The 25,520-nt window shown below is 39.7% G+C and overlaps 1 protein-coding gene across 2 annotated transcripts in view; it reads left to right on the top strand.

Annotated features, from left to right (window-relative positions):
* The window catches only part of PLPPR5 (phospholipid phosphatase related 5), an 84,843-nt gene that overhangs the window by 39,134 nt on the left and 20,189 nt on the right, over positions 1–25,520 (top strand). Inside the window, exon 6 of one of the 2 annotated variants that reach the window (XM_040564813.1) lies at positions 1,860–2,588. The exons of the other annotated variant lie outside the window; for it this stretch is intronic. Coding sequence (XP_040420747.1) covers positions 1,860–1,892 — 33 coding nt within the window. The 3' untranslated portion in view covers positions 1,893–2,588. Of the gene's footprint in view, positions 1–1,859; positions 2,589–25,520 lie in introns of those variants that run through there. 2 annotated transcript variants of the gene reach the window in all.

The following is a 25,520-nucleotide window of genomic DNA, read 5'->3' as shown; positions in this document are numbered from 1 at the left end:
GATTTGGGGATCTAAATGAAAAATAAACTAAATACAATGGAGAAAATGGCAAAATGTCCTCGTAGTAATTCCAGACTCATGGAGGTTGCCCAATGCATCCTCTTTCCTCTGCTGGAAGCAGAAGATGGCCAACAACTGAAATGCTTTGAAATGCTTATGTTTTATTTTCCAATTAGGAAATCTAGTTTTTCTTTTATTCTTCAGTGTCAAAATCTGTAAACACTGACAAATGTCTAATATTGTTTACTGAAAACACTTTCACAGAATGTCGCATGCTTTCCCAATACTTTTAAAAAAATCTGCTGTCTATGGTTTAATCATTGTTATTCATTTAAAATATATTCATTGTGCTTTGAGAAAAAAAGTACATGGTTAGTATTTGGTGTTCCTCACTTGTGAAAGCTGTCACAAAATGCAGTAAGGATGTTTCTAGAGCTAAAATCCTTAGTACACAAAGAAAAAAAAAAAGAGCTCCTCCTCCTGACCACATTACGGTCATGGCACAGGGAGAAGAGCAAAGCTGCCAGCATGCAGGGACAGGGGCGATAAGAGGCAGCTCTCCCATGCTCCCGGTCGGGGTTGCATGTAGATTCTTTTCTGAAGTGTGAAAATCGAAGACACTCGTCCCCCTTCCCCCTGGCTCTCTGCAGACTGATGGACGGATATCCAGACATTTCAAGGAAGAACTGAGAAATATAAACTTGTGTGGTGGCCAGTGTTTCTTTCCAGCACTTCCTATGGTGTGGGAGTTTCTGAGGGACTTAGAACAACTTCCCTTAAGTAAGAAACTGGAGGTATATCCCGATCTCTGACAGTTATCTAAATCCCTGCTTTCTTTTCAACTTGCGGCTGCCTCCTCTCTTCTCCTGACTTTGGCCTGCTCCAGGCAGTGAGGGAAGGTGATGAGGGAGGTCTGAAGTGCTCTGTGTGGTTGCAGTTCCTTCTGGGTGCCCTGGGGATGAAGAAGAAACATGTGGCTTAAAATGGAGACACCCTTTATTCCTTTTATATATTGCATGTTTAAAAACCAACCAAACAAAAAGACCAAACTGGTGACAATCAAGGATACTGTGTACCTGCAGGCAACATATGGTTCTTTTGGATCCTGCATATTCCTATACATTTGAGTCTTCCTCTACCAAATTTCTGCAGAGGCACTCGCTTAGGTTAGAGCAAGAAAAAGCAGCAAAGCTCTTTGGGATTCTAACAGCTTTACTGTGCAGAGTCACATGTAGTATCCTGAGACACGTATTTGAGTTCATAAGGATTGTCCTGTTGAAGGAAATAGATTAACATTGCAAGTGAAGAGGCCACTAGTGATTCTGAAGAAACTTTGAATACAGGTTCTCAGCTGTTGAGTGCCGTTTTGTTGTAGCACTTCGCTACTTCCTTCCATGCTATCGAGCTCATGGGGAGCAATTTGCATTTTTTTAAATAAAAAAAGCAACATTGAAATTGTTTTAACACTGAAATAGAATATTATAATCTGCCAGAAACAGTCATTTTCATTTTGCTTTCAATTATGAATATTTTACCAACAAAACTACAGCTAATTCTATTAGTCACATTATTTAATTAAAAAATACACGTAAAACTAAAATATTGTAGAACCATCACACCTAATTGCTTTGTTCAGTGTAGTTGCATATATAGTCTTCCAGCATGTAACAAAACTTGGCTATAGGAGTGAGTGAGAGCACTGCAATGAAAAAGTTTTATTTAAATCATCCTGCAGTACTCTGCAAGCACAAGGCTGTCCCTAAAGCAGAAGGTGCAACAGTTTTCACAATGGTGACTGATGTCTACCTGTGTGGTTTCTGCGTTTTTATTTGTTTCTTTTTTTTTCCTTTAACTCACAGAACCACATCACGGCCTTTGCAGAAGTCACATGATGTTGACGCTGATGTATATTCACTCCATTGGACTTCATCTCTTTTCACAGCCCACTCACGATAATTGCAGTGTATCAGAAATAAGAAATTTTTAGAAGTCCTCTTTCTGACTTGATTTTTACGTCATTAAAACGATACCTACATTTTGAAGAATTCTTAAATATTAGAACGTCACTTTACTTTCTAGAAAAAATATTAACTATTTACTTTTTGATGGAATGGGACAAACTGAGCACTAATTATATTTATCTGACAATACCCCCTATTTTGGCTTCTTGTTTTTTAATGATTCATGCACCTATTCCAACAGAACTTCATACTTTGTTTTGAATTTGATTTTTAAAATTGCATTTTTAATTCAGCATGAACTTGTTTCCATTTGAGGCGGTTTTAGTGTATAAGAACTAGAAAAATATTATGTTCTGTATGAAAATGCTGTTTGCACATTGTATTACGCTGTATTCCATGTAAGATATCATTCAAACAATATGTTATATGTAAGACTGGTGCTTCTGCTTTTGAAGAGAAAAAAAAATGCCAATTTTTACTGTAATAAGTATTGTATCATAATTAAAAGTTTATTTATTTGGATATTTTCCTGACATAATTGTAGTTGAATTGTTGTTTTGTAGTTCTTGAATGTCTTGAATGATATATATGTATCTAGGTTAAAAGAAATGAAAATAATATAGAAATTTTGATCATTGATATATTCTTTATTACTAATGCTATCCCATGAAAGGTTAAGGGCTCCATTCTTAGCTCAGCATATCTGATAGGAAGCCCTGCTAATCATAGATCACTTAAACAAATTACTCAAGGAAGCCTGCATCTTCTCCTCATGTTTGTTGTACACACAGATATTATGCTGGGAGAATGGGGTGCTAAGACAGGAAGAGGGTCACAGACTTAGTGAGGAAAAGTGCAAAAGTGTTTCTGCTCTCCATTTTCACATTGGAGCATTCACGGAAAAGTGGAAATGGCTGCATTAGGTTACTTCAGATGAATAGACCAGGACAGGCAGAATTTATCTCTAGGAATCTCTCTATCCCTGTTTACTTTTCAGGGCCATATTCTTGCAAAAAATCCTCTGTCAGTTTTTATGGTACTGACAGATTTTTTTTCTTCAACATCAGGTGATGTTACCATATCACTGTTATCACTGTGAAAAATCGAATTGAGCCACCCCTTCAAAAGACAGCCTAGCTGACTATTCATAGTGAAGTTGTCCCATAAAAATTAAGAACCAAATGGATTTGAATCTTGTAGATGCTGAAGATACTCTCAACTTCTGACAGAAAGTTTTCCTCTGGCAGCAGCAGTTCTGACACTAGAACTATAGACACATTGAGAACGGTAATGTTCAGTGTGCTCTGTTGAAACAAGTATAGCATTCTAGGCCTTAAATTTTCCATAATTCAATGCATTTCCTGTGCATTAATCATTGGTAGAAGATGTTTGAAACATATGACTGTAGAATTGGGTATATATTTTTCTATGTTGAATTTTAATGCATTCCTGTATAGTAACACATAGTTCTTATTTTTATTTTAATCTCTGTTTTAACTAAAATGCAACTACTTAAATATCTCTTGGCAAGCAGGGCAAGGCCAAGTTGTCTTTGAGTGCAATAGAGTATATCCCATGAAGTCATCATGCTAAGCTGAGAATTAGAGAACAAAGAAATAAATCAGTGGGGAAAAAGTCCTAGAATAGAGCCCTTAGCTACAGTAATGTTACTTAGGTGATTGAAGATCTACCTTTATTAGACTACCAACTGTGTTTACAAAATTGTAGTAGGTCCAAAGTTTGTATCACCGTGTTAGGCACACTTACCCTTCTCCTAGTTTAGCTGTTTAGGGTCCAAGGTACTAATGATTTTTGTGTGCAGGTTTAAATGAAATCCTCACTCATCTTTGCATGGTAGCAAACCTACTTTTTTTTTTTACTATCTGATTTATAAGATTACCAAGAGATTCTTTTATGTTAAAAGAGATGACTCTTTTCCAGTGTACTGTAAATCATCAGCTTGTAACTGGTCTCTTTCTCTCTCAGGATCTTTCCCAGTCAAATATTTGGGTTAAATTTATCATTTAATCTCTGTGAACCAGCAGTGAGAAAACAGAGAGACACTCTGCTGTATAATGTATTTTTAAATAAAATAATTTTTCAATCATATATAGTGTATTTTTTGAGATACCTGCTGTAGATATATTTTGGTTGATAGCTTATGAACAATGAAAAGATGATTTTAAAAGTCTACTGCATTTCATGATGTATTTTCATAACTAACCAGGAATTCCCACAGTTCCCTTCCCTTAGAGGTGGTTCTGGTGAAATTGAAAAGCAGGAGAGGAAGAGCTGTATTGCAGAAGTGTCTGCTGCCTGTTGGTGAAGTTCCAGACCATGCTTGGCTCAGGCCAAGCTCCAGACCCTGCTTTGATTGATTTGGAGAAGAGGCAAGTTTTTACCTCTCCCAGAGCTGCAGTGGCTCCACTGCCCTGGAGCTTGGGCATTCATTCTGGACCTGAAAAACTTTCAGTAGGAAGAGTTTGTCCAAATGAAAGTAAGTTGGCATTTTCTACCTAACATGGCTTTTTGGTGGTTGTTCTTTAGAAAAATCCCCATGAAGAGGCTGACAAACAAGCATCATCCCTTGTTCAGAGAAGATTCTACCTCAGAGTGGTTCCCAGTAAAAATATGTTGTTTGAACTATTTCAATGGTTTTGCATGCGTCTGTTTTTATGATTCGTGGTGGACCTCCTGTTTTTATGAGCCTTGTGGATCTTTTCTGTGTGTGTGCTTCAGTGAAACAGCTCTGTTCTATTTATAAATAAGGTGCTTAAGAAGCATCTCTAATGCTATATGCTGCTGTGTTCCTAAAAGTGGAATTCATAAGGCATATGGGGACACCAGCTGGGCTTGTATCCATACTGTTTTACATTCCCTTATACGTATTCTGTTGTTTGTTCATAATCATGAACTGCATAAGACATACGGCAATAGCATCTGGGCTCACATCTCTTCAGTTTTTAAAAACGTTCATTTTAACAATATGTATTAAGAGAGGATAACGTTGCTATTTTTCAGCTGAAATTCTCTTTGCTATTTGCTGTTGCTTTCTAATTTTGTTGCTGTCCAAGATCATAGCGAGTGTGACAGTCCATTTGCACGTTATGTTAGCAGGGAGCTTTTTATACTCTTCTGAAGTCTAATTTTGGTATTTCTGAGGTTTTCCATGCAGAAAGGAGAGTGCAGTATATTTCAGGAAAAGACAACCTGAGTTCGTTTTGACTAAATTACCAAATTACGTTCCTGCCCGTCTGGATTGCCTTGGCCTTGGGGACGCTTTGCAGGCAGGAGGACAGAGGGCTGAAGTAGGGCGAGCAGGCCTCTTAGCCCTCGTGGTGCCCAGCAGCACTTCCCTCTAAGCACAGCCATGAGTGTTTTCACCAAGGCCTGCCTCTGACAGCTGACTTGACCCCCACATGCCAGACTTTCCTGCCATACCCCAGCACCTCTCATGCTTGGGGAACTGGACAGATCAGGCGAGATACCACTCTCTAACCCTGAGGCACTCTACAAGTGTGACTGCAACTGGGACCAGTGGCTGCCCAGTTTTCTCCTGGACAAGCAGAAAGACGAATGGAGACCTGTCATGACTTCATCTCTTCAGCCTTCTCTCTAGGTTTTCTGGCTTTCAGGGACTTCCACAAAGTAAAGTAAAGGAAAGCTTCACAAATAAACTGTCCTGAATTGCCCCCTGTGTGGACAAGACCTAAGCCTTTTATTTTCACAGAGGAGCTCTGCTGTTCTAATATCTTCCCCTAGTGACTACAGACAAATAGTTTTGCAGTAGTCAACCTCTTGAAGTCATCTCATCAATAGAATAATCATACCTAAATTATGCAGCTGCTGGTGGCTTTGTTAGTGGACTGTTGTTGTGCATTGAATGTGATTAAGAATAGCACACTGGAATTGCCTGTGAGACTACTGAATCCATCCTCTGAAATGGGTCTTCAGGAATGACCCCAGCTAAGACTTTTAGCTGCCAAAACCAAATTCTTTGCAGCAATGATCTCATCAGACAACATTCAGTTCTAAATAAAAATAAGAACCCAGACCATTCTGACAAATCTCTCCGTAAATAGCCGTGCTACACCTAAATATATACTCTCCGTAGTTAGAGGGAACTTGTGGCCTTGCTGTCAATCTTTAATGTGGTTCTGAATGAGATTCTTTGGTTCCTAGATTGTTCTGAAGTAGGCAGATACCCTTAAAAAGAGAGTAAGCATACCTACAATTGTAAAGTAAGAACCTAGACCTACAGAATGAGAAAGGGATGGAGGAGCAGGGAAAATATTTTCTTATGCTCATTAGCGAATATGCTAATTTCAGATAGATTTGCTGTGTTTTCCTAATTTAAAATTTCAATAGTGTAGTGAATGGCATTTCTGTGTTTTTGAAATGCTGCAGCAGAGAACTGCTGTTCTGTCTGCTCTTTCTGCTAAGAAATTGTCTGCTGTTTCATCCCCTTTTCCTACTGTTGCTTAAAGAAGCAGCTACTATTCCTTCCTTAGCAACCTCAATTTAAATGATAGCAACTGACAAAGATACTGCGTTTGAATATTCTAAAAATGAGTCTGATGCAATGAGAATGAAATGCTCATTTAGGAAAACCAAACCAAAACCCTTTTGGCCCTCATTGAAGGTAGAGGGTTTGAAGCTAGTCCTAACAGGAAACACCAGGAATAAAACAAGTCCCTTGCCTTTTGACAGTACTTTGCAATGTTGTTAAGGTGAGGTGTTAGATCTTTTTTGGAATTAATACCCTGTCTTTCTGAGCAATTAGAGAAAACATTATAAAGGTGCAGTCTTGGAGCATGCAGTCTTCCAAAAGGAAACTGAGAATGTCCCTGCTTGTGTTAAATTTATTCCATAGAGTCATGCTCAAAGATGGTGAAGCACAGTGCAGAAGAGGGGGGATAGAAAGACTAAAACTGTGTGTTGTCAATGGAGAGCGAGAGCTTTGCAGTATGAGTCTTTTTCAGAAATAAAACAAATGAATAAGGACTTATATCAGCTGATTATGTGACAGAGTTCTGTCATCCTGGATCTCCTGTGGGAATGTTGTCTACTTATCATGTATACATTTCAGTCAATTACCATTTTTTCTTAGAAGAACAAATAATCACAGGATGTTTGATCTTCAGTTCTTTGTCAGATTAAGAGAAGTCGGTACTCCCATGGCATTGGACACTATGCTGCTGCTTTTTATTTGCTGCCTGATGACCTGCCTTCCCAGCATACTTAAGGTAAAAGACTGTATTCTGCTTTTTGAATGAATGAAATTGAATTCAATTTTTCTTCAGGAGTCTGTTCATCTGTGTGTAGAGGTTAAGAAACCCTCATCTCTCTCATGGATGTAGTTTCTTTCAAAAATTTGGATTGAAACTTATTTCTATCTGTATAATGCTATAAACCTGAAATTAAAAGCTGCTCATAGTTGAGGGAAAGGGTTACCTACAGGCTCAAAGGAAGAACCAGCTTCTACAGGCCTTGAGCACTGCAGTGGGAGACACTTCAAAGTTTCAGTCACCTACAAGGCTCTTTGTGGCCTGCTTGATCTGAAGTGAGTGGTTTGATTCACGGACATACCACTTCACTATGGTGATGGTTTCATCTGAAAGGAAGATCGCCGAGGAACATAACATATCTACACAAAAGAAAACAGTACTAAAACTTGACTCTTCATCCTCACAGGCCTTCAGTGTATCTGCTTCTTTTATTATATGGCTCTGTGCTCTGTCTTCACTTTTTCACTCTGCTTCTGGCATCTGTCTTTCTCATTAATGTTACATAGTGCTGTGTCACATCATATAATAACCAGTGATTGCAGACCCTACAGACAGTGGTCTGGCAGACATGTTACAGGCACAAATATGGCATGAATTTGTGACAACAACCCTAACCAAGGGGAAGGGAAAGTTGTGCAGGGCTGTGTTGTATTATACTTTCTGTAATCTAGCAGAAAAGAAATTGGTCAAGAAAGGATTAGATACTGCTCCGTGTATTCTGTTTTGTGTAGTTCCTGGTGGGAGTCAGGAGCCTTATTCTGGATTTAAATAGGAGAATAGGAGACTTAGTAGGGGGCAGAATGGGTATTTTTTTATCTTTTTTTTTTCAAATTGGATCATATATTTCTCCATTCTTGCAAATGCATAGGGTGTTTAAGAGTGGTATACCAGATATGATGGATGGCCCTTTCCAAAGAAAACTTCTTATGTGGAGCTACTCAAAGAAAATCACCAGATTACACAAGACAACGGGCAAATCCCAAGGATCATTCCTCCCTTTCAGCCTCCTTGTATCCTCCTGATTGAGAGGTCTCCTTTCTGAAACCCACACTCAGCTGCTCAGGCTTTGAATTAGACCTCAAATGTAGGCCACCAGATGTGAATCCAGTTCCTCCTCTTCTGTGCATCTCTCCTCTCATCCCCACACCAGTCTGCACTCATGGACCATTAGCAAGGCTTCAAACACAGCTTTTGCATTAGCTGTTAGGAGGACCCAGGAGAGCTGCAGCTTGCCATGTCACTCCTGTTCTGCAGCTGGAGCTGAGATACACAGCCATTCTCTCTGCTACTGGGGTAAATGGAAACCAAACGTTTTCAGCAAGACAGCATATGATAGGAGACCAGGCTGTGTTCTTAGTCGCTGATGAGTATTTGCACATTTGTATTGTTATGTTGGTATTGTTCTTTCTGATAGACTTAGTTTTGACAGGAGACTGCAAGCTCGCACATATCGATGGTTAGCCCTGGAACAGAGAAACGCTCTTTCACCTGCCAGATGGAAACTGGATTTATCATGTGAATTTATCAGCTATGTCTCCCAGAAGCTTTAAGATGTCCTGGCATAGCCTGCTTCCAGGACAGTATGTTATCAGAATAGGCTTTCAGTCTGTCGTTTCTTATTTCTTTAGTATGAGATAGATGTGATTCCATTCGTTCTTTATAACAGATGCCATCTTTTATTTATATATATATATATATGCCTGTATCTTATTCTTTATTACTTTTTGAACTTACTCACTCTCCCATATTGTTCTTTTATTGATTTTATTACCAGATGGCATAAAGAACTTGGCAGCATATGTTAATTTAACTTTAAAAAATTTCTATTTCCCTTCAGTGCCTCTCTGTTGAGTTTTACACTTCAGCAGTGTTTAAATGCATCACATTCTCATTGTTTGTTGTCGATTTGCAGTTCAGCATTTGTCTTAGAATGTACCATGGAAAAATTGATGACTTTTTTGTCCACTTTTTACATCTAGCCTATCGTCTCCCTGTGGTAGCAGTGGAACTGGGAAGTTCTGCTGGTTTGCTTGTAATTGGAGGTGAGTGTTGGTTTCAGCATGGCATCTATGGTCAAGAAGAAATGTGAGACTTGCCAAAAACAAGGAGAAATTTCCCTCTCCAGGCAGCAGTGTTCTCATGGCTCTCCTTGTGTTTTTTCAGTGTCCACGTGGCTCTCCTGGTGCAGTCATGCACCAGACAGAGGAAGCTCAGTCATAGGCAGGAGTGGTTCTTTTGGAGCCCTGTGCTCCTGTTCAGTACTGTGGTCACAGTGATAGCAATATTGTGCTGTTTTGTCCAAATGCTTCTGTTTCTTTATCAGCAGGGGCAAATTGAATTAAGTAATGCCAGAAACACACAGCCTGATGCTTTTTCATTTTCTGTAGTCTACCTCTTCATGCAAACATGCAATGTGCTGGTTTATCAGTTCAAGTATTGTCTTATCTGTTTTCACATCCGTCCTTAAGATACAGATGTCCATGTTTTTACCAAGGAGGCAACACAAAATTGACTCTCGTCCCTTGTTTACTCCCATCCTGTGGTGACTCCCCTACTACTGTTAGTCCCAGAGACTTTGGTTTTGTTTTAACAAAGACCAATATTCAACAGCAGAAGTACTGGTTATAACTGAATTTGCCTTCTTACTACATATTTGGCTACACGTGTGATGTGGTCTGTGTCTTTTAGACTAGATTCTTTGCACTTTGTCTGTATCTGGGCCTGCAAGCCACCTCATCAAGCGGAGTTTTTATCCCTAATGGGACCTGTAACTATCAACAAAAATATTCTATAGACATCTTTATCTGTCTAGGTGACTTCCAGGATCCCACTGCTGTGCACAGGATCTGCAGGTGTGGAGTGGCAGTCATGGCACTGATATGCTCCAACCAGCCTGTGAACATGAAAGAACAGGCCACGGTATGTGAGAATCTTTTAATGCTACAGAATGTTGCTGCTATGAAAAAGAGTCTTGTGAAAACAGTAAAAGGAGAGAGAGAAGTTTAGCTGAAGATATTAAGAGCTATTCAGATATTAAGATTCTGAAAGGGAGAATTTGGGTACTGAAATTAAGCAAAAGAGATGAAAAATTACAGGACATCTTCCCAAAAAAAATAGCTTTCCAATCAGTGTGCAAGAGTATAAATTAACTATATTTACAGACTATATTTCTGTTACAAATATAGGTTTGTTTTCTGACCTGCTGTTCCATGAATAGAGCTCATCATGCTCAGTATGTGCAATCAAGTGGAGTTTTGCTGGATATGGGTTTGAAGCTGTGACTTCGGATACCGGCTAGATAAAAAGTAGTTCAGGAGCTAGAGGTGATGGGTAGGGAATCCGTCATTCATTATCGCACAGTCACACTCCAACGAAGAGAGGTTATGCAATGAATTTGCTTAGCAGTATGTGCAATAAATTTGCTTAGCAGTAGAAACTGCCATTGTTGGTAAGGGCATTACAATTTCTAATTACTGCAGTTGAGAAGCTTCAAGATAAATGAACGGACAATTTAGATGCAGTTTGACTCTAAGTATCACAGTCCTGATGTTTCTCACTGCCCACCTATTTCTGGAGAAGTCTAGGAAATGGATTTGCCAGGCAGAGGCTGAGGGGACATGGGGAAGGTTGTTCTACAGTTGCACGAGTGCTAGCTCAGCATTTTGTCTCTACAAGGTAGAGCCCCATTTATCAGGCAAGGTACTCTGCCTTACAAGACTGTAAGTATGAGACATTGCTATAGGAGGGTTCACACTGGGGATCAGTTAGCACAATTGGTTATTGTGGTATCTAAATGGCAAGTGATTTGGGCTTGCTGGATTGTTGACCAACGCTGTCACCTAAGTAATTAGAACATTCTGCAGTTTGACTACTTTTCAGCCAGAACAACTGATTTGACTGTTAGCATTCCGTTTGATAGACAAGGGCCTGGTCCCTTGGCTAGTCTTCCCTGATTCCACTGAAATACTGTTCATCGCCCTGGGGAATCCACTCCTAGGAAACTTGCTCTTTTCAGTAGTGAAGAAACAGCTCTCAGAAATGAATTGCTCATCTCCATTTCTCTGTTCTTCTGGTCTTTGTTTCTCAGCTACTATCAAAGAAGCAGGACATTTCAAACAAAAGCAAAAATAAGAGCTGAGCCTATGCTTCTCTTCCACTATTCTTTAAAACTGGCATTGTAAAGGTCACTTTTGGTGCAGCTGTAAGTTTGTAGCGATGTCTTTTCCTTTTCTAAATGGAATTTAGTCTAAGTTTCAGGCCAAGATCTTAGCCGTTTTGATGAGAAGATCTGTAGTACATCTTGTATTCTGGCTAAACTCCAATTATATTTTGCCTGGCTTAATTTACTCAGTGCTGCCAACAGAATGACATAGTTATCACTGCCTGTTCTTCCCTTTGGTAGTGTGTTGCTGTGCGCCACTAAAACAGCCAATCCAAGGCAGCCACAGGGCAAAAATAGTGCTGGCTAAAGAGCTACCAGGCACTCAATACACAGTGATGCTGTGCTGGATGGTAATCGGGGCTCACTGGGTAAGAGGATGTTGTTACCACAGTCCTTAGACAACTTCCACAAGAATGATAGATGCATAAACTGTGTCCAGACTGTTTTTTGAGCATGAAATTTGCCTGAGGTTTACCCTGTTTGGAAACATTTTCATGAACCATGAAGGAGAACTGTGAGGAGAAATATTAACAGTAAAGCTCCTTCTGTGGGCAAAGAGAGCATTAAAACAGGCAGCTAGTAGTTTCCTGTATTTCATATTTACATATTCTGCCACCTACTTAGCAGCACCTTTCAGGGTTTGGTTGAAGTGTATAGCACAGATTGGTGGTAAAGATTTCTCACACCTTGGTACCAGTCTTACTATAGAAAACAGAATTAACCGAAGGATAGTAAAGTAAAGGCATGAAATGAAACACGTTATTTTAAAGTGTCAAGGCACAAGGGGAAGGGGAGAGTACAGAGTTGGGAATACAGAATAGTGTGTTTTATGTGGGACATTTGGTCTGGAAAGCGCTGAATATGAGAATTAGTAGCCTGTGCCTTAAAAGTCATTCTGCATAGAAAGATGACATTCTAAAGTGACATTCTAATTCCTATTTTGTATGGAGTTGTGCTTTTTTTATTTTGTAAACTCAGAGAAGTTCTCTAAATGCTTCTTGGAACTTGTTACTTCTAAAAGTGTATGGTTTTGTTTAATAAGTATTAAATAAGTATTATACTGATCAATCTCTTTTTGCTTACTACACTCTTGTATTTTGCTTGAACAAATGTTAGTAGAATTATCTTCAGAGAGCTAGCACAGCTGTCTTGGTCTTTTCCAAACACTTGGTAGCAATTTTACCTTCTTTCTGTGTCCTTAGGCCAAAGTTTTCAAATGCATTTTAACTTTTAAAAGTTAGTATTTTTTCAAAGGTATTAACTGCCCATGTCTAAACGAATGAGGCTATATCTGGATGAAGCAGTTTAATATTAGTCAGAACTCTTTGTACTGGTAGTTATGAACTGATGCTGGAATGACCTTACCAGCAGCAACTTGAAGGACAGATTTCCCTTATTTTTTTGGCTCTACACAGAGAAATATGATTTTATAGGATTCTGAGCTATGGGAATACATTATTGTGGGACAGACAAGCAAAGGGCTTCCACACATTCTGAGGAGCTCAGCTAGAGGTTTTGGATTCATCCCAAACTCTTGATGAGCTCACTGGACACAGACATCATAGGCTGAAAGCAATGAGAGTTTCGCCACTGACTCAGCGGGGGCAGAGGCATCCTAAACAGTCCGTGCAGAACAGATTATCTTGGAAAGGCTCCCAGGAATGAAGAGTGTAAAAGCAGAGATTATGCGTCATTCCAGCATGGTGGTGGAAAAATGGGCACCTCTGCAGGAGACAATTTGTTTGGGCCAAGAAAAGGTGCTTATATACTATATCTGGGGGATTTGCTGAAGAGTCTCTAGAAATGTCAAAACTCATTAGCTTGCAGTGGGAGTTAGGCAGGTTAACTTTGGGGTGCCTTTGAAAAGCACAGTTTGTGCTATTCTTTTGTGAATTTTAAGTGGCAGATCTGTGGATTCTGAAGAGTCCCTTCTTGAAATGGTAACTTCATGATTTTTTAAAATCCATTAAGTCCCATATTGAAATATTGCCTCTGAAGAAAAGGTATCTTCATTTTGCTTCTGCTGTGTATTGGGAGATTTCTCTCTATTACAGGGCAGCAGGAAAGAGCTAGGCAAAGTTCAAGCCAGGAAACCTAGTTCTGCAGTGTACAACCATGCACTTATCATGTGTTACTTAGTAGTATTTCTGCTCCTCATTGTCTTTGAGTAAACTTAGAAAAGAGAGAGCACAGGAATTAATTTGCTAATACCTTTGATGTTGCCTTGACACTTCCAGTTTGGATAGACCAACGTATTTTGAAAGGAGAAGAGGAGAGAGAAGAAAAAGTTGAGAGAGCTGAATGCTTGTTTGGCATGTAGGCTGAGGGATGGAGATATAAATAAATATATGTATACACACATACATATATATATCTGTATATTTAATGTGGGTTATCTATGGAAGCCTGTGCAAGTCAGTGGGAAGTGAAAGTCTGTGACTCATCCCACCGCTAGTGAGCAGGTATCTAAGAGGAGTTACTGGAGGATGGATGGCCCTTTGGAGAACAGAGTGTCCTTCGTGCTTTAATTGCTCACAAAGACATTGCAGCATGGGTGATTATTCATTTTTCCCAGTGCCACTAGTTTTTCTTAGTGGTGAAATAAAGCAAAGGCTCCTATATACAGGGATGCTGATTTTCAGAGCCAGAATAGTCACTCTCATGATGCTGCTGAAAAAAATAATATTTAACCTGCTCTAGAGCTCAAACTGGATTTTGACCGTCCTATCAGTTTCCCGTACTTCCTGAATAGTTGTCACATGCTATCATGATTCAGTCATGAAAAATAAGTTTTTCTCCTATTTTAAAAATACATACCTGAATGTAATTTGGTTAAATGAGGTCCCTACCATTAGTTCTTGAAAGCCATGTTTCAGCACTAGGGAGATTTGTCAAGTTACAGACCATGGAAAGAAACAATTTAAAATGAAAATGCTATCAGGCATTAACTGTGAAAGCACCAATGGTTCTGCAGTAATAACTTTATCTTTGTGCCTGCAAGCAGCCTTCTAATGGAAAAAAATATTAAATTGTGTTTATGACGTATTATGGCATTTCCACCATTATTCCATTACAGAACAATACTCCCGTGTTAGAGAAAAATCTGTGTGCTTACATGTAAGCATGAGAATGTTTCTCTGATGTTCAAAAGTTCATTTTAAAATGCAGTTTTACTTTACCTTAGTAAAGTAAAGGCCCTTACCACTAGTTATTTATGAAACCTAGCAGGCTATTGTTAAAAATAATTTTAAATATATTTGTGATAATTTATGTTTCTTCATCCAAACAATTGAGCATTTTATTTAATTTATAGAAGCCTACAGTGATTAAACTATAAAGAACCAAATCATGCAAAAGCAGAGCATCTTCTATAATGCAATTAATATAATGAAATTCCTTCTGAGATCTAGGGTAGATCCTGTATCTATATCTCATTTTTGTAACAAATCAACCCCTATAAACTTTGTTAAAGTACTGTGACTATAGAATTATTCTGGTTATCCTTTTCTTGTTTCTATGCAACCTACCCACTGTGCTGTAATTTAATATCAATAATGTACAATATTTTTTTTTATTTGGTAATGTGTACACATTTAAAATAATGCATGAACAGTGCTCCAGCGCTCATAGATGATTCAGTGCAGTGCTCAGAAGTGTACTATTCAGTTCTTTTAATATCATCTGCAGCTGTTATAATGGTGCATTGTGCATTTGCAGGCTGAGATCACTTGGAAATAAAAACAAGATTCAAAATACTTCTAAGCAGTAAATAAGCAAAGAATTATGTTCTACATGCTCGTTACTGCAGATGCTTTTTGGTTTAAAGGTTGTTTCAGAACACCTTGGGGCCTACCTAGTAGTTTATAGCTAACAATGCCCAGTTAAACTATATAGTTTTCCTCCATACACCACCTTCCTGAAACAGTCTGGTAGGTGAGGAGCCAAACAGAGCATGAGCAGACTTTGTTTTTATTGACTCAGTGTCAGTAAATTCTCTCTGGAACTCTATTTGCTGCCAACTGAATATTTTTTTCCCCTCCAGGATAGAAAACAAAAATCACTTTTTAAGGGGGCTGGGAGTAGAAGGAACCTTATGAGTTGAATAGAAAGAACCAATGAGATGGGGAAATTATCCTTACTCAATCATCTGTCTTGTGCCATTTTTACAGCTATTTCCAACAAATTACTGACTGTTTATTTTAATGGTTATTGCTGACATTAGTGAGCGCAGTGTACATTTGTAAGCACTTACAGCTACCCCTGCCCATGGCTGTCACAACAGGCTTCCTCTCTTCCACAAAGTCATTCTGGGCTTCTGATCACTGATTTTTCCAGCCTGGTGATTTCGCTCTGCCTCCCCTTCCGTCATGTGTGTTTGGCAGCTGCAGTATGTCATAACTCGAGCTGGGGCCCTCTCACCGCCCACTTTGTCCCATGGCCACCGTGCTGGGGGCACAGGAGCTTGGCCTATGTGAACACAGAAAGCACGGGACTGTGCTGAAGCAGGTTTCCAGCTGCTGGACAACCCCGGTGTTAAAGCCAGCCATTCAGCAGCGCTGTGCACCCTTCACAGCTGTACTGTGACTATGGTGGTACCTGTCTTCAAGCATGTGCGCCTTGCTCAGCAAATGAGGATATGGAGAAAAAAATTATCTTCATTAGGGTGTCACATTTTGCTTCAAGGGAAGAGAAACAAAATATTTTGTCTAGAAAATGGAATATATCTTTATCAAAGAAAAAGAAAATTGTTGAGAGAAACAAATATTATGTGGTGAGTCTCCATACTCATTTGGGGGCAAAATCTCCACAGAAATTCTGCCTCTTAATGCCATAAATGAACACTTCAAGTTGAGAAAATGAAATACGACTATCATCAATTTGTGCTCTTCAGAACAGAGTAATGTCACAGAAATGACTACATGAATTGAATAACTCACACAATGAGATCAGCCTTTTTATTTATCTGTGCAATTCTCCTGAATGTATCCATTATTCAGGTAAGAATTTTGCAAACCAGACATTTCCTTCCAAAGGAATTCTGAATTCACTTTGGAGTGGCAACAAATAAAAGAGGCTATGGTGAAAGTCTGTGAGTGAGAAAAGGAGAAGCCACAGCTCCTCCAGAGGTGTTATCATATGTACAAAGAATTTTTTCTATGAGACAAGCTTAAAATTTATGACTTTTTAAATTAACTCCAGGCATCTATTACCATAGAGTTTTGCTGAAGCTAAGAGCTTAGTATGATTCAGGAAAACAAATTAGAAGATGGAAATGTTCATGATTATTGTAGATAGGATTTCAAGCTATTTACAATATAATTAAACTATTAGACCGAGGAGCTAACCATAGCCCTGAAGAGAGGACTTCTCCTATAGGATTATTATTTCATGTTTGCTCTTACCCAGCCTCTTATGAAAATCCAGCACTGATATCCACCAGAGAGAACACACTGGACTACATAGATTGGGTTTAGTCAACATTTCCAAATCCTGCATCAGGATTTAGCTAAAAAATGACTTAATAGAAATGTTCAGTATTTACAGTTTGAACTGTTCAGATTGGAAGTGAACAAATCAGTAACATGGCATCATTTCAGCTTTCTGCCCGATCAAATACTCAAACACTTCATACAGATAGACTCTTGGTTTGGGTTGTAGAATTGGTTTTGGTTAGTGATAAAAATCCAAGGTGAACTCTTATTGTAACAGGGCAATATTGCAGAAAGTTTGGCAAACATTATTTGTATAGCTAGCAAATAATGTACTGAATGTAAAAAGGTAAAGAAAATAACATAGATCATAGCAGGGCATAATGTGAGGAGTGGACGTTGGAGTCATCCGTGATGTGTTTCATGTCCCCCTTGACTTTCATGGCTGTTACAGTAGGCAACATCCACAGTTGCTCCGCATTTAGTGGCAAGGCATACAAATGCCCCTCTTGGTTTCTGTTTAAGAAACGTATGTATTCATTTAATAAGTTATAGTAGGAAAATAATAACGTAAACATGACAGGTCAGGAAGGAAGCAATAAAGAAGTGAGATGTGGGCAATATCTGATCTTTGTATAGTATCACATTCAACATTGGTTTGGTCTATTAGTCCTCTGCATATGTTGCAAAACCCATCTTTTATCTCTGTCCACTGGGATAAACAAGTGTGGGAGTGGACTGCAGGCTTGACATCAGCAGCTTTGAATTCTTTGAACTTTCTTTTTGTTTAGCATTGCTTCTTACAGATTTTCTTTGCCAGCCAGAATTCTTTCCAGCATTAAAAACTATAGAATTTTATTTTCAATAGGAGTGTGAATAGTGTTGAATATTAAAAAAATTACAGTAAAGTGAAAAGGCATTATTTGTTACAGTGCTAAATGCAGACAGATGATTAACTGTAGAATTATCTGATTCTACAGATTGCAACAATATGAATCACTGGAACGAGAAATCATGGCTGTGGTGCAGTTAGTGAAAGTGTGGTTTCAAGGCTAGATGTGTTTAGCAGATGCTGGAAATCAGCTGTAATCTTAATGTGCTTTGCCTGATTTAGTTTAAGTTGTATAACTTGTAACGCAGCATGAGTAAGAGGTGTGCTGTGGAGAGACTGGATCAGTTTTCCAATTGGTCTGCAAGCCTACTCGGGGGCTGTGACTGCACCTGGGCCTGATGCTTTTCCAATAATTCATAAACAAAAAATAATAGACTGCTGTATATCCGATTAACCCCAAACTTAGCTTTATGAGGAACAGTAGTATTTTAATAAAATAAATACATTGTTATCTCTTCCACTGGGGTTTTTCCTTTGTGAGAGATGTGGTTCTCTGAATACAGTGTGTGCAAATTGAGCAGACTTGACTCTAACGTCTCAGGCTTATTGCATAACAGATAGTTTGCCACAAGACCCAAGAGGATGACGTTTTGGGGCAAACTGTTGAATTCCTTTGTGTTATCATTTTGAGGTGGTTAATTACATGTACAGTTGTAACCTGAAGGAATTCTGTTCCTTTTGGCAAAGATTCATCAATGCATGAAATTGTACAAAACGCTGTGGATTTTCATACATGAGATTTCCTTGGTTACTTACTGCATTTCGAAAAACCTTCCTCACTTGTATTTCCCTTTGTAATTGTTTCTGCTATAGGAAAAGTAGCATGTTCAAAGGCAGTCATTTAATTTTGATAACATCAGAGCCGTAATATTTTTGTTTCCTTGTGATCAGATCTGTCTGTTTCTCTTAACTTTCAGAGGAAGCACATTCCTGTAAGAAATGCCACAGGCTGCAGAGTCCTTGATGTTAAGATGCTGCCCTGATTAAGAGCTAGGCAGGCAGCAAATTAGAAATGCTGATCCTCAGATGCTGAGCTGGAACTTTGATTAGTCACTAGCAATAACTATAAAAGTCATATCAAAATATTTTCCTCGCTCGTAGATAAATGTTGTGGCATGCCTGTCTCTTTTGCAGTGGTCCTTCCTGTTCTCTGCAACAGTGACCTGGTGCCAGAATGCGGTGCAGTGGCCAAAAGCAGTAAAGAGGGGTCCATGAAATATTATGCCAATTGTGGATCTGGATTTATGCCAAAGTGGATCTATTTTACAGTTTAATTTTAACCTTTAGCTGCATGATTTACTTGTTAGTTCCTGGGAAACCCATCATGTACTCAAAGAGTGAGTACTGTAAATTTGGAGACAAGGAAAAAAAGAAAGGAAACCGCATCATCTACATACATAACATAGTTGAACCCCTGATTTAAATTCAAAGCTCAATTCAGCCTCAACTATAGAGCTGCAGCTGGCACCTCATAATATAAACACTTAAGTGGCCTGTTGAATTTATCCTCAATGTCCACAAATGAAGCTATAAACTTTCTTTAGAGCTTCACTTCTGCTTCAGTGCCTGCCCATGATTTAGATCTGTGGACTTCACAGTAGCTCTGTGTTTCCCTGGCTGGGTGGAAAGTCCCATAGCAAACCTGCAAACATTCCGTGCATTTAGCTGTCTGCAGCTGTGCAAACAGCACAATGCATTTTCAATATTCTGCTTTAAACATGCACATGGATAATTGAACTTCAAAGCAACAGCTCTGCTAATTCTTTTATGAGCATGCAAATCAGTAGTGTGACTTCTCACCAGATTGGGAGCTTAATGGAACAATCAGTCAGATTGAAACCCGCCCCAAGGTGTGAGCACAGTCGGGGGTATTTCTGCAAGGCTAATCCATGCTTTACTCGCTGGCAGGGTGCAAAACCAATAGTAGCCTGCAGTTAGCAAAGTTTTCATCTTTAAATCCAAATATTCCAGTTACCTCCCCTCATAACCTACATCATTTCAAGAGCAACGGCCCTGATTCTAGTATTATTTGAGGAGATCAAGCATGAAGATAGCAATTTAGCCAGGGGGGAAAAAAAATCAATGTCTTGGATTTGGTATGGTCAGATGGAGTATTTGTTCAGTTCAGCATCTTCTCTTTCAGTAAAACCAAGCTCAGTGGTTGTTAAAATACGTGACATGTTTGGCTCCAGTATTCTTATTTCCTGATATTCTTTTAAAATGAGCTTTAACTTGGGAAATACTTGGCATTTTCTCCTGTGACCATTACCATTGTACAGCCAGTTTTTAAACGGAAGGCTGAAAAATACATCAGGTGCCTCAAAGCCAGCCAAATCAATTTACCATCTTGCTTTCTAGTTCACAGAAACAGATATGAATGTTTAACTTCTGGCTCTTGGGAAGCCCAACTCTAATTAATTCCATGTAGAAAATTAAGGCCCAAGAGAGAGAGATTCAATGGTGCCTTCACACTTTTGCCTATCTCCACACATACACCTAAATCAGCTGAAATAAAATTTTTTTTTTAAAGCAAGATATTATTGTGAATATTTGAAAATAAGTGCAAATTTCGACCTTGAAATGCAATCAGAATTTCCATGAGAAGCCACATAAATATTTATGTCCTATGTTTCCAAGTAGCTGGCGATTTGAGGTACAAGATCTTATTTTCAGCAAGTGCTAAGAATCTGTGGGCTGAAAGTTTGCACCTTTTAAGGTCTCTCCATCTGAGGCGTGTGTGTGCGTGTAGCGGGAACTGTCTCACCGTTCTCCACTCCTAAACATGGCTGGGTTTGTTTGTTTGTCTTTTACGTATTTTGACTGATTGCCAACGTCTCAAAGGGAATACAAGCAGCATGGCAAAGGGTGAAGCGGGGAACGAGACCCCATTGTTGTGGGGTGGACGCATTGCTGCTGGCAGCTCCATGGGCTGCCCCTTGCCCACTGCGAGGGGCTGTGCCACATAGGAGCGCTGTCCCTGGGGCAGGCAGGAGGGTCGTGCCCAGGTGTAGGGCTCTCGCAGCGCAGTGTCACCTCCGTGCACCAGAGCCAGAGAGCCACAGCGCTGGCACGGCAAGCAGGGTGTCATGGAGCGTGTAGCAGTTACTTATTCATCATCTCTTTTTTCTCTTCTCCTCTTATCCCTTTGATCAGAGACTCTCTACATTTTTTATGCTACCTCCTTCTGCTCCATTTCCCAATCTTTTTTTCTCTACTGAGTTATTTCCTCTGAGTCTTTTTTCCTGTTCGTTTTTTCACAGCATTTTTGAAGTCGAAAATACATCAAAGACGCTTCAAGTTTGAGCTGAACTTTAAAACCCACAGCTTCTGAGGGACTTCAGGGCTGAGGTGGATTCACTTCCCTCCTTAGTGAGGATGATGGGGTGGGCCTGGCATGTCCGTCCCCACCAAGGACTGGAGTGAAACAGGAGCAGTCAGGTGGGGACTGCTTATCAGAGCAAAAACGACAACAGGACCTGTCGCCTACCCGCAGCCACCACTGCTCTGCCTACTGATGACAACACATATTTTAAAGGCAATCTGAAAATTTCCAAAGCCTTGCTCTTTGATAAGCGAATTTGAGAAAGGCTGTGAGTGATAGAAAAAGCCCCCAGTAACAGAGGTGCTCTTGCAGTGTCTTCCAGAGGTAAGCCATGGTGACCGTCAGAAGCCACCTGGGAGCAGTGACACCGCTTCCCGCTGGGCCCATGCGGCGCGAGCAGCGTGTGTCAGCTGGGGACGGGCTGGCTCCAGGAGCTGGCAGCAGGGGCGAGTGCCCCCGGCCAGCACGCGTGCCCTTGCCCCCTCCCAGGAATTTACCAGGCCACCAAATTATCCCTCTCAATAGAAAGCAAATGCTAAAAGCCAGTGTAGCCATGTGCAAGCACCCCTGAAAGACGTGGCCTGCTGGCACGTCTTTAAATCTGGCATTCAAAATTGTTCAGACAGATGGAACAAAAGTATGTAATAAAATGTGACATTTTATTTTATCATCCATGTTTGTTAAGTGAATTCTTCTGATTATTCCCACTGTCAAGAGCACTGAATGCGAATCAGATTCTGACAATTTGCAGTTTATAAAAAACAACTCCAGGGGTCAGACAGAAAAAGAATAAGTAATAATTAATTACAGGATGCACATTCATCCAGGGAATCTGGCCACAGTGGGTGACAGCTCAGCCTAACAGAAAAAAATGAGTTGAAAAAGTCACAGCTTCTGTAATCAATTACTTCTCAGTACCAATTACCTACTTCATAGTGTCCTTTATATATATATTTATATATATCAAGGATTTATTAGAAATTGCTGTCTCCCCAGTAGCTTGTTGGCTTTGGTGCGTAACAGAGCACCTTCTTTTCTCTCCTCTGCCAAGCACATTCCCTGTGATAGCACTGGCTCTCCCGCATGGTGTTTTGTTGCCTGCTGCCCTGGCCATGCTCCTACAGCCTGCAGAGCCCAGGCAGCCCCTCTCAAACCGCAGCAGAGAGCCACACAGCTTTAAATTCCCATTTTTTATTCCAGAGAAGCTAACCCTGAGGGTCAGCTCTTGCCACGTAGCATTGCTAACAAAAGGAGGAGGTGGAAAATTGGCATCAGCACAGAGCGAGCCCTGATGCTGGGAAAGATTGCCCCATGTGCCTCCTCTACCAGTTTGGTCAGACTTCTGTGGCAATTATATCACTTAATGTTCAATTAGTACTAAATTGGAAATATTAAGCAGTATATGATTGAACTCTTAATTAGCAATTAAATTAAAAGCACCCTCCTCACTGCAAGGGAAATGTCATTGAGACTAACTTTGACAGTATTTTGCAAACAGCTTTACTGCATTTTATAGGTGACAATTTTCTGGGGATTAGCCCTGTGTTTGCTATGACTGTGTGCTCCTACTACAAACATGACTAGTTTGCATCCCAAGGACATACCAAAAATACACGTGGAGAGGTAAATATTAATTCCACTGTAGCAGCAAGTAGAAGTCCCAGCTTCCGAGCAGGATGGTGATGTCAGGTGCCTTATGAACCAAACTGAAACACACCCCTAGCCTTGAAAGCTGACAATCTGAGTAATTGCAGTATTTACGTAGATGCTTACATTAATGCCTGGAAAAATAACCATGATACTACTGAAATCTGTAGTCACTATTTTGTTACGGCAGCAGTTTTCTCACTGAAGAATCTATATCAGCCAAGAAAGCACAGGCAGCTGTTGATAAGGTGCAGAAACAAGACAGAGTTTGGGGACACAAGGGGTGAGTTTGCCCAGGGGAAAGGTCACATTCCCTTCATGGTCTCAATAAAAGAGAGGTTTCTAGTTCGCGACACTTACTTGGGCATGGCTGTTCCCTGATGAGAGCAGAGGGTGACAGCAGATGGGGTAGCTTGCAGCCACGGACCAGGGCACAGGACCTGCTTATCCCATCAGATTTCGGCCTCCTGAAAGCCCAGCCCTTTGCTCCCCAAACACTGGCATCCCTCATCTGTGTAAACACAGTACCCATACCCTGGCTGCAACTAATGCCTGAAAAATATGTGGCAGAATATTACTGAAGCTTCTCGTTTGAACCCCTCTGCTCCGGGATCAATGCTGACCTCTCGCTGGTGCCAGCACTGATGCCCACAAGGGGAACTCCCAGCACAGCTGCTGCTGTCAGTAGCAGTGTTAGCTCTTTCAGCCTTCCTCAAAGCTGGCTACATAAATTGTAGGTGCAACATTCCACTGTAAGGAGCTTGTCACTTGGGTAACTGGTGCTGCTTGAAGGTGCTGAGGAGAGAGGGGAGTAAGTGAATGAAGGCAGCAGAGGCAGCGCATTGAGTCGTTGTACAAGCAGCAGTCTCCCTATTGATATCATTCTTGCTGCTCAGTGAGTTTGTTTTGGCCACTGACTCTCATGTCCTTCCTTTCCAAGCAGTCTAAAAATATGCATTTTGGGGTGGGCATTTTTTTCTCCATTTCAGTACCAGTAAGTGAATATTGAAGAGCAGTTTCAGCACTGGATTACAAGAGCTTCCATCAGGGGATGTGTGTTGTTCACTGGTGGATGAAAGTGTTGAATCATTACCACTTGGATTTTTGGTTGCACCTCTGAACAATACACAGGCCAAGAATTATTTGCAAAAATTATTCAGCAACACATCTCAAATAATTAATATTTCAAATAAATCATTATGGGCCATACTCGAATAGGAAAAGAGGCAAAATAGATGATGAATTATTCACACAGCTTTAGCACTAATGTAATAAATATTACATGGTGTCAGAGAGAAATGAAGGATTTTGAAATGAAGAAAGAAATTAACTATGAAGGAAAAGCACCTGAAAATTGGAGAAGGTGAATACACAGATTTGAGATATGTGAATAATAATGAAGAGATTAACGGGGGGGAAAAAAGTATGACAACTACGATTGTCTTTGAGAGGCAAAATACTTCTCCTCTTTGGTTCTTTCTCTACAGAGAATATATAAACTTCCCAAACATCCTTCAGCTCTGTTTAAAAATGAAAGAAGACCCCCTAGAGATAGCCAGGTGGGAACATACCTAGATCTGACTAAAGGGGATTACATGAGCAGACGTACTGAAATACTAAAGGGCTGTAACATGTAGAGAAAAGTACTATTTTGAATATCAAATAACGCATTACTTTTATTTCTCAAAGTGACTTTTCTCACCAGATGAATACTGAACTGGGACAATAGGATTGTTTACTTTTAAGGGCAGGATCCATAAGACTCTTGGTGCGCTTCGGGTAGGCTTATTCAGCAGCATTAGCAGTGACACCATTAAGCATGTCTGAGTGGTCAGGCAAATCTCCTCTGACAATCCTTCAAACAAAAATGTCATTAATTCCTTGTTTGCTCTTTTACTCAGGTGCAGTGTGTACAGATTCTCGCTAGTCTTATCTGTTCATCTTAACATTTGCCAAAAAAAAATTTGGGGAGAGAGGGAGTTAACATTTTTTTCCCTTCCAAATCCCTTCCTAATTACCTTCCTTTTTAACAGTAAGTAGAAAATGGAAGAGAGGAGAGAGGATGCAAGTTTAAAAAAATAACATATTCCATACAGATTTAGAAAAAAAACACTATTTTTTCTAAAAGTGGAATGGAAATGGAGACACATTACACATTTTCCCCATTGACAATGGACTTGGGCTCCTGCATGTTTGGAGCATACGCTGATAAATGCCATCTCTGAATTTAATTCAATAAAATAAGGTCCACTTAATGGTGTCTATAAATAGTTCTTATGACCTCAAGAATAACATATTAAAATGAAATAGATGTTTTATGTTCGTCATTTCCATAAATGTCTCATTTACAAAATCTGTCATGGGTGAACCAGTCTCCTCCTCATTGGACATTTCCCAGCCTTGGCATATCAATCCATCTTTTGCACATCTGCTCAGAAAATGTAATTAGTTATACCCATATGCTACAGACATACATGATAAAACTTAAGAAACAGAAAAGACCAATAGACCTGACAGACTTTCTTGTTTCTACTGTGTGTATTTTGTTGAAGAATTAGAAAAGTAAGAAGCTTTTTTTTTTGCTCTCTGCCACAGGATGGGGATATCTTTGTGTCCTAATCAACTTCAAGAGATTAGATGAACACACTTGGTAGGGAATTCTAATACTTCCAGTCCCTTGAGAAGAGGCATTTATTGAAAGGGCTTATAACTATAAAAAGACTTAGTATTTCCCATATAGATGTACCTTCTTGCCCTATTCATCAACATACCTATGAACTTGTCTTTGTAAAGCAATGATAAGAAAGATAGACAAGGAT

The sequence above is a fragment of the Cygnus olor genome, chromosome 8 (assembly GCF_009769625.2).
Source record: "Cygnus olor isolate bCygOlo1 chromosome 8, bCygOlo1.pri.v2, whole genome shotgun sequence".
Classification (NCBI taxonomy): domain Eukaryota; kingdom Metazoa; phylum Chordata; class Aves; order Anseriformes; family Anatidae; genus Cygnus; species Cygnus olor.
Note: the sequence above shows the minus strand (reverse complement) of the source record. Positions and strands in the feature narration are given on the sequence as shown.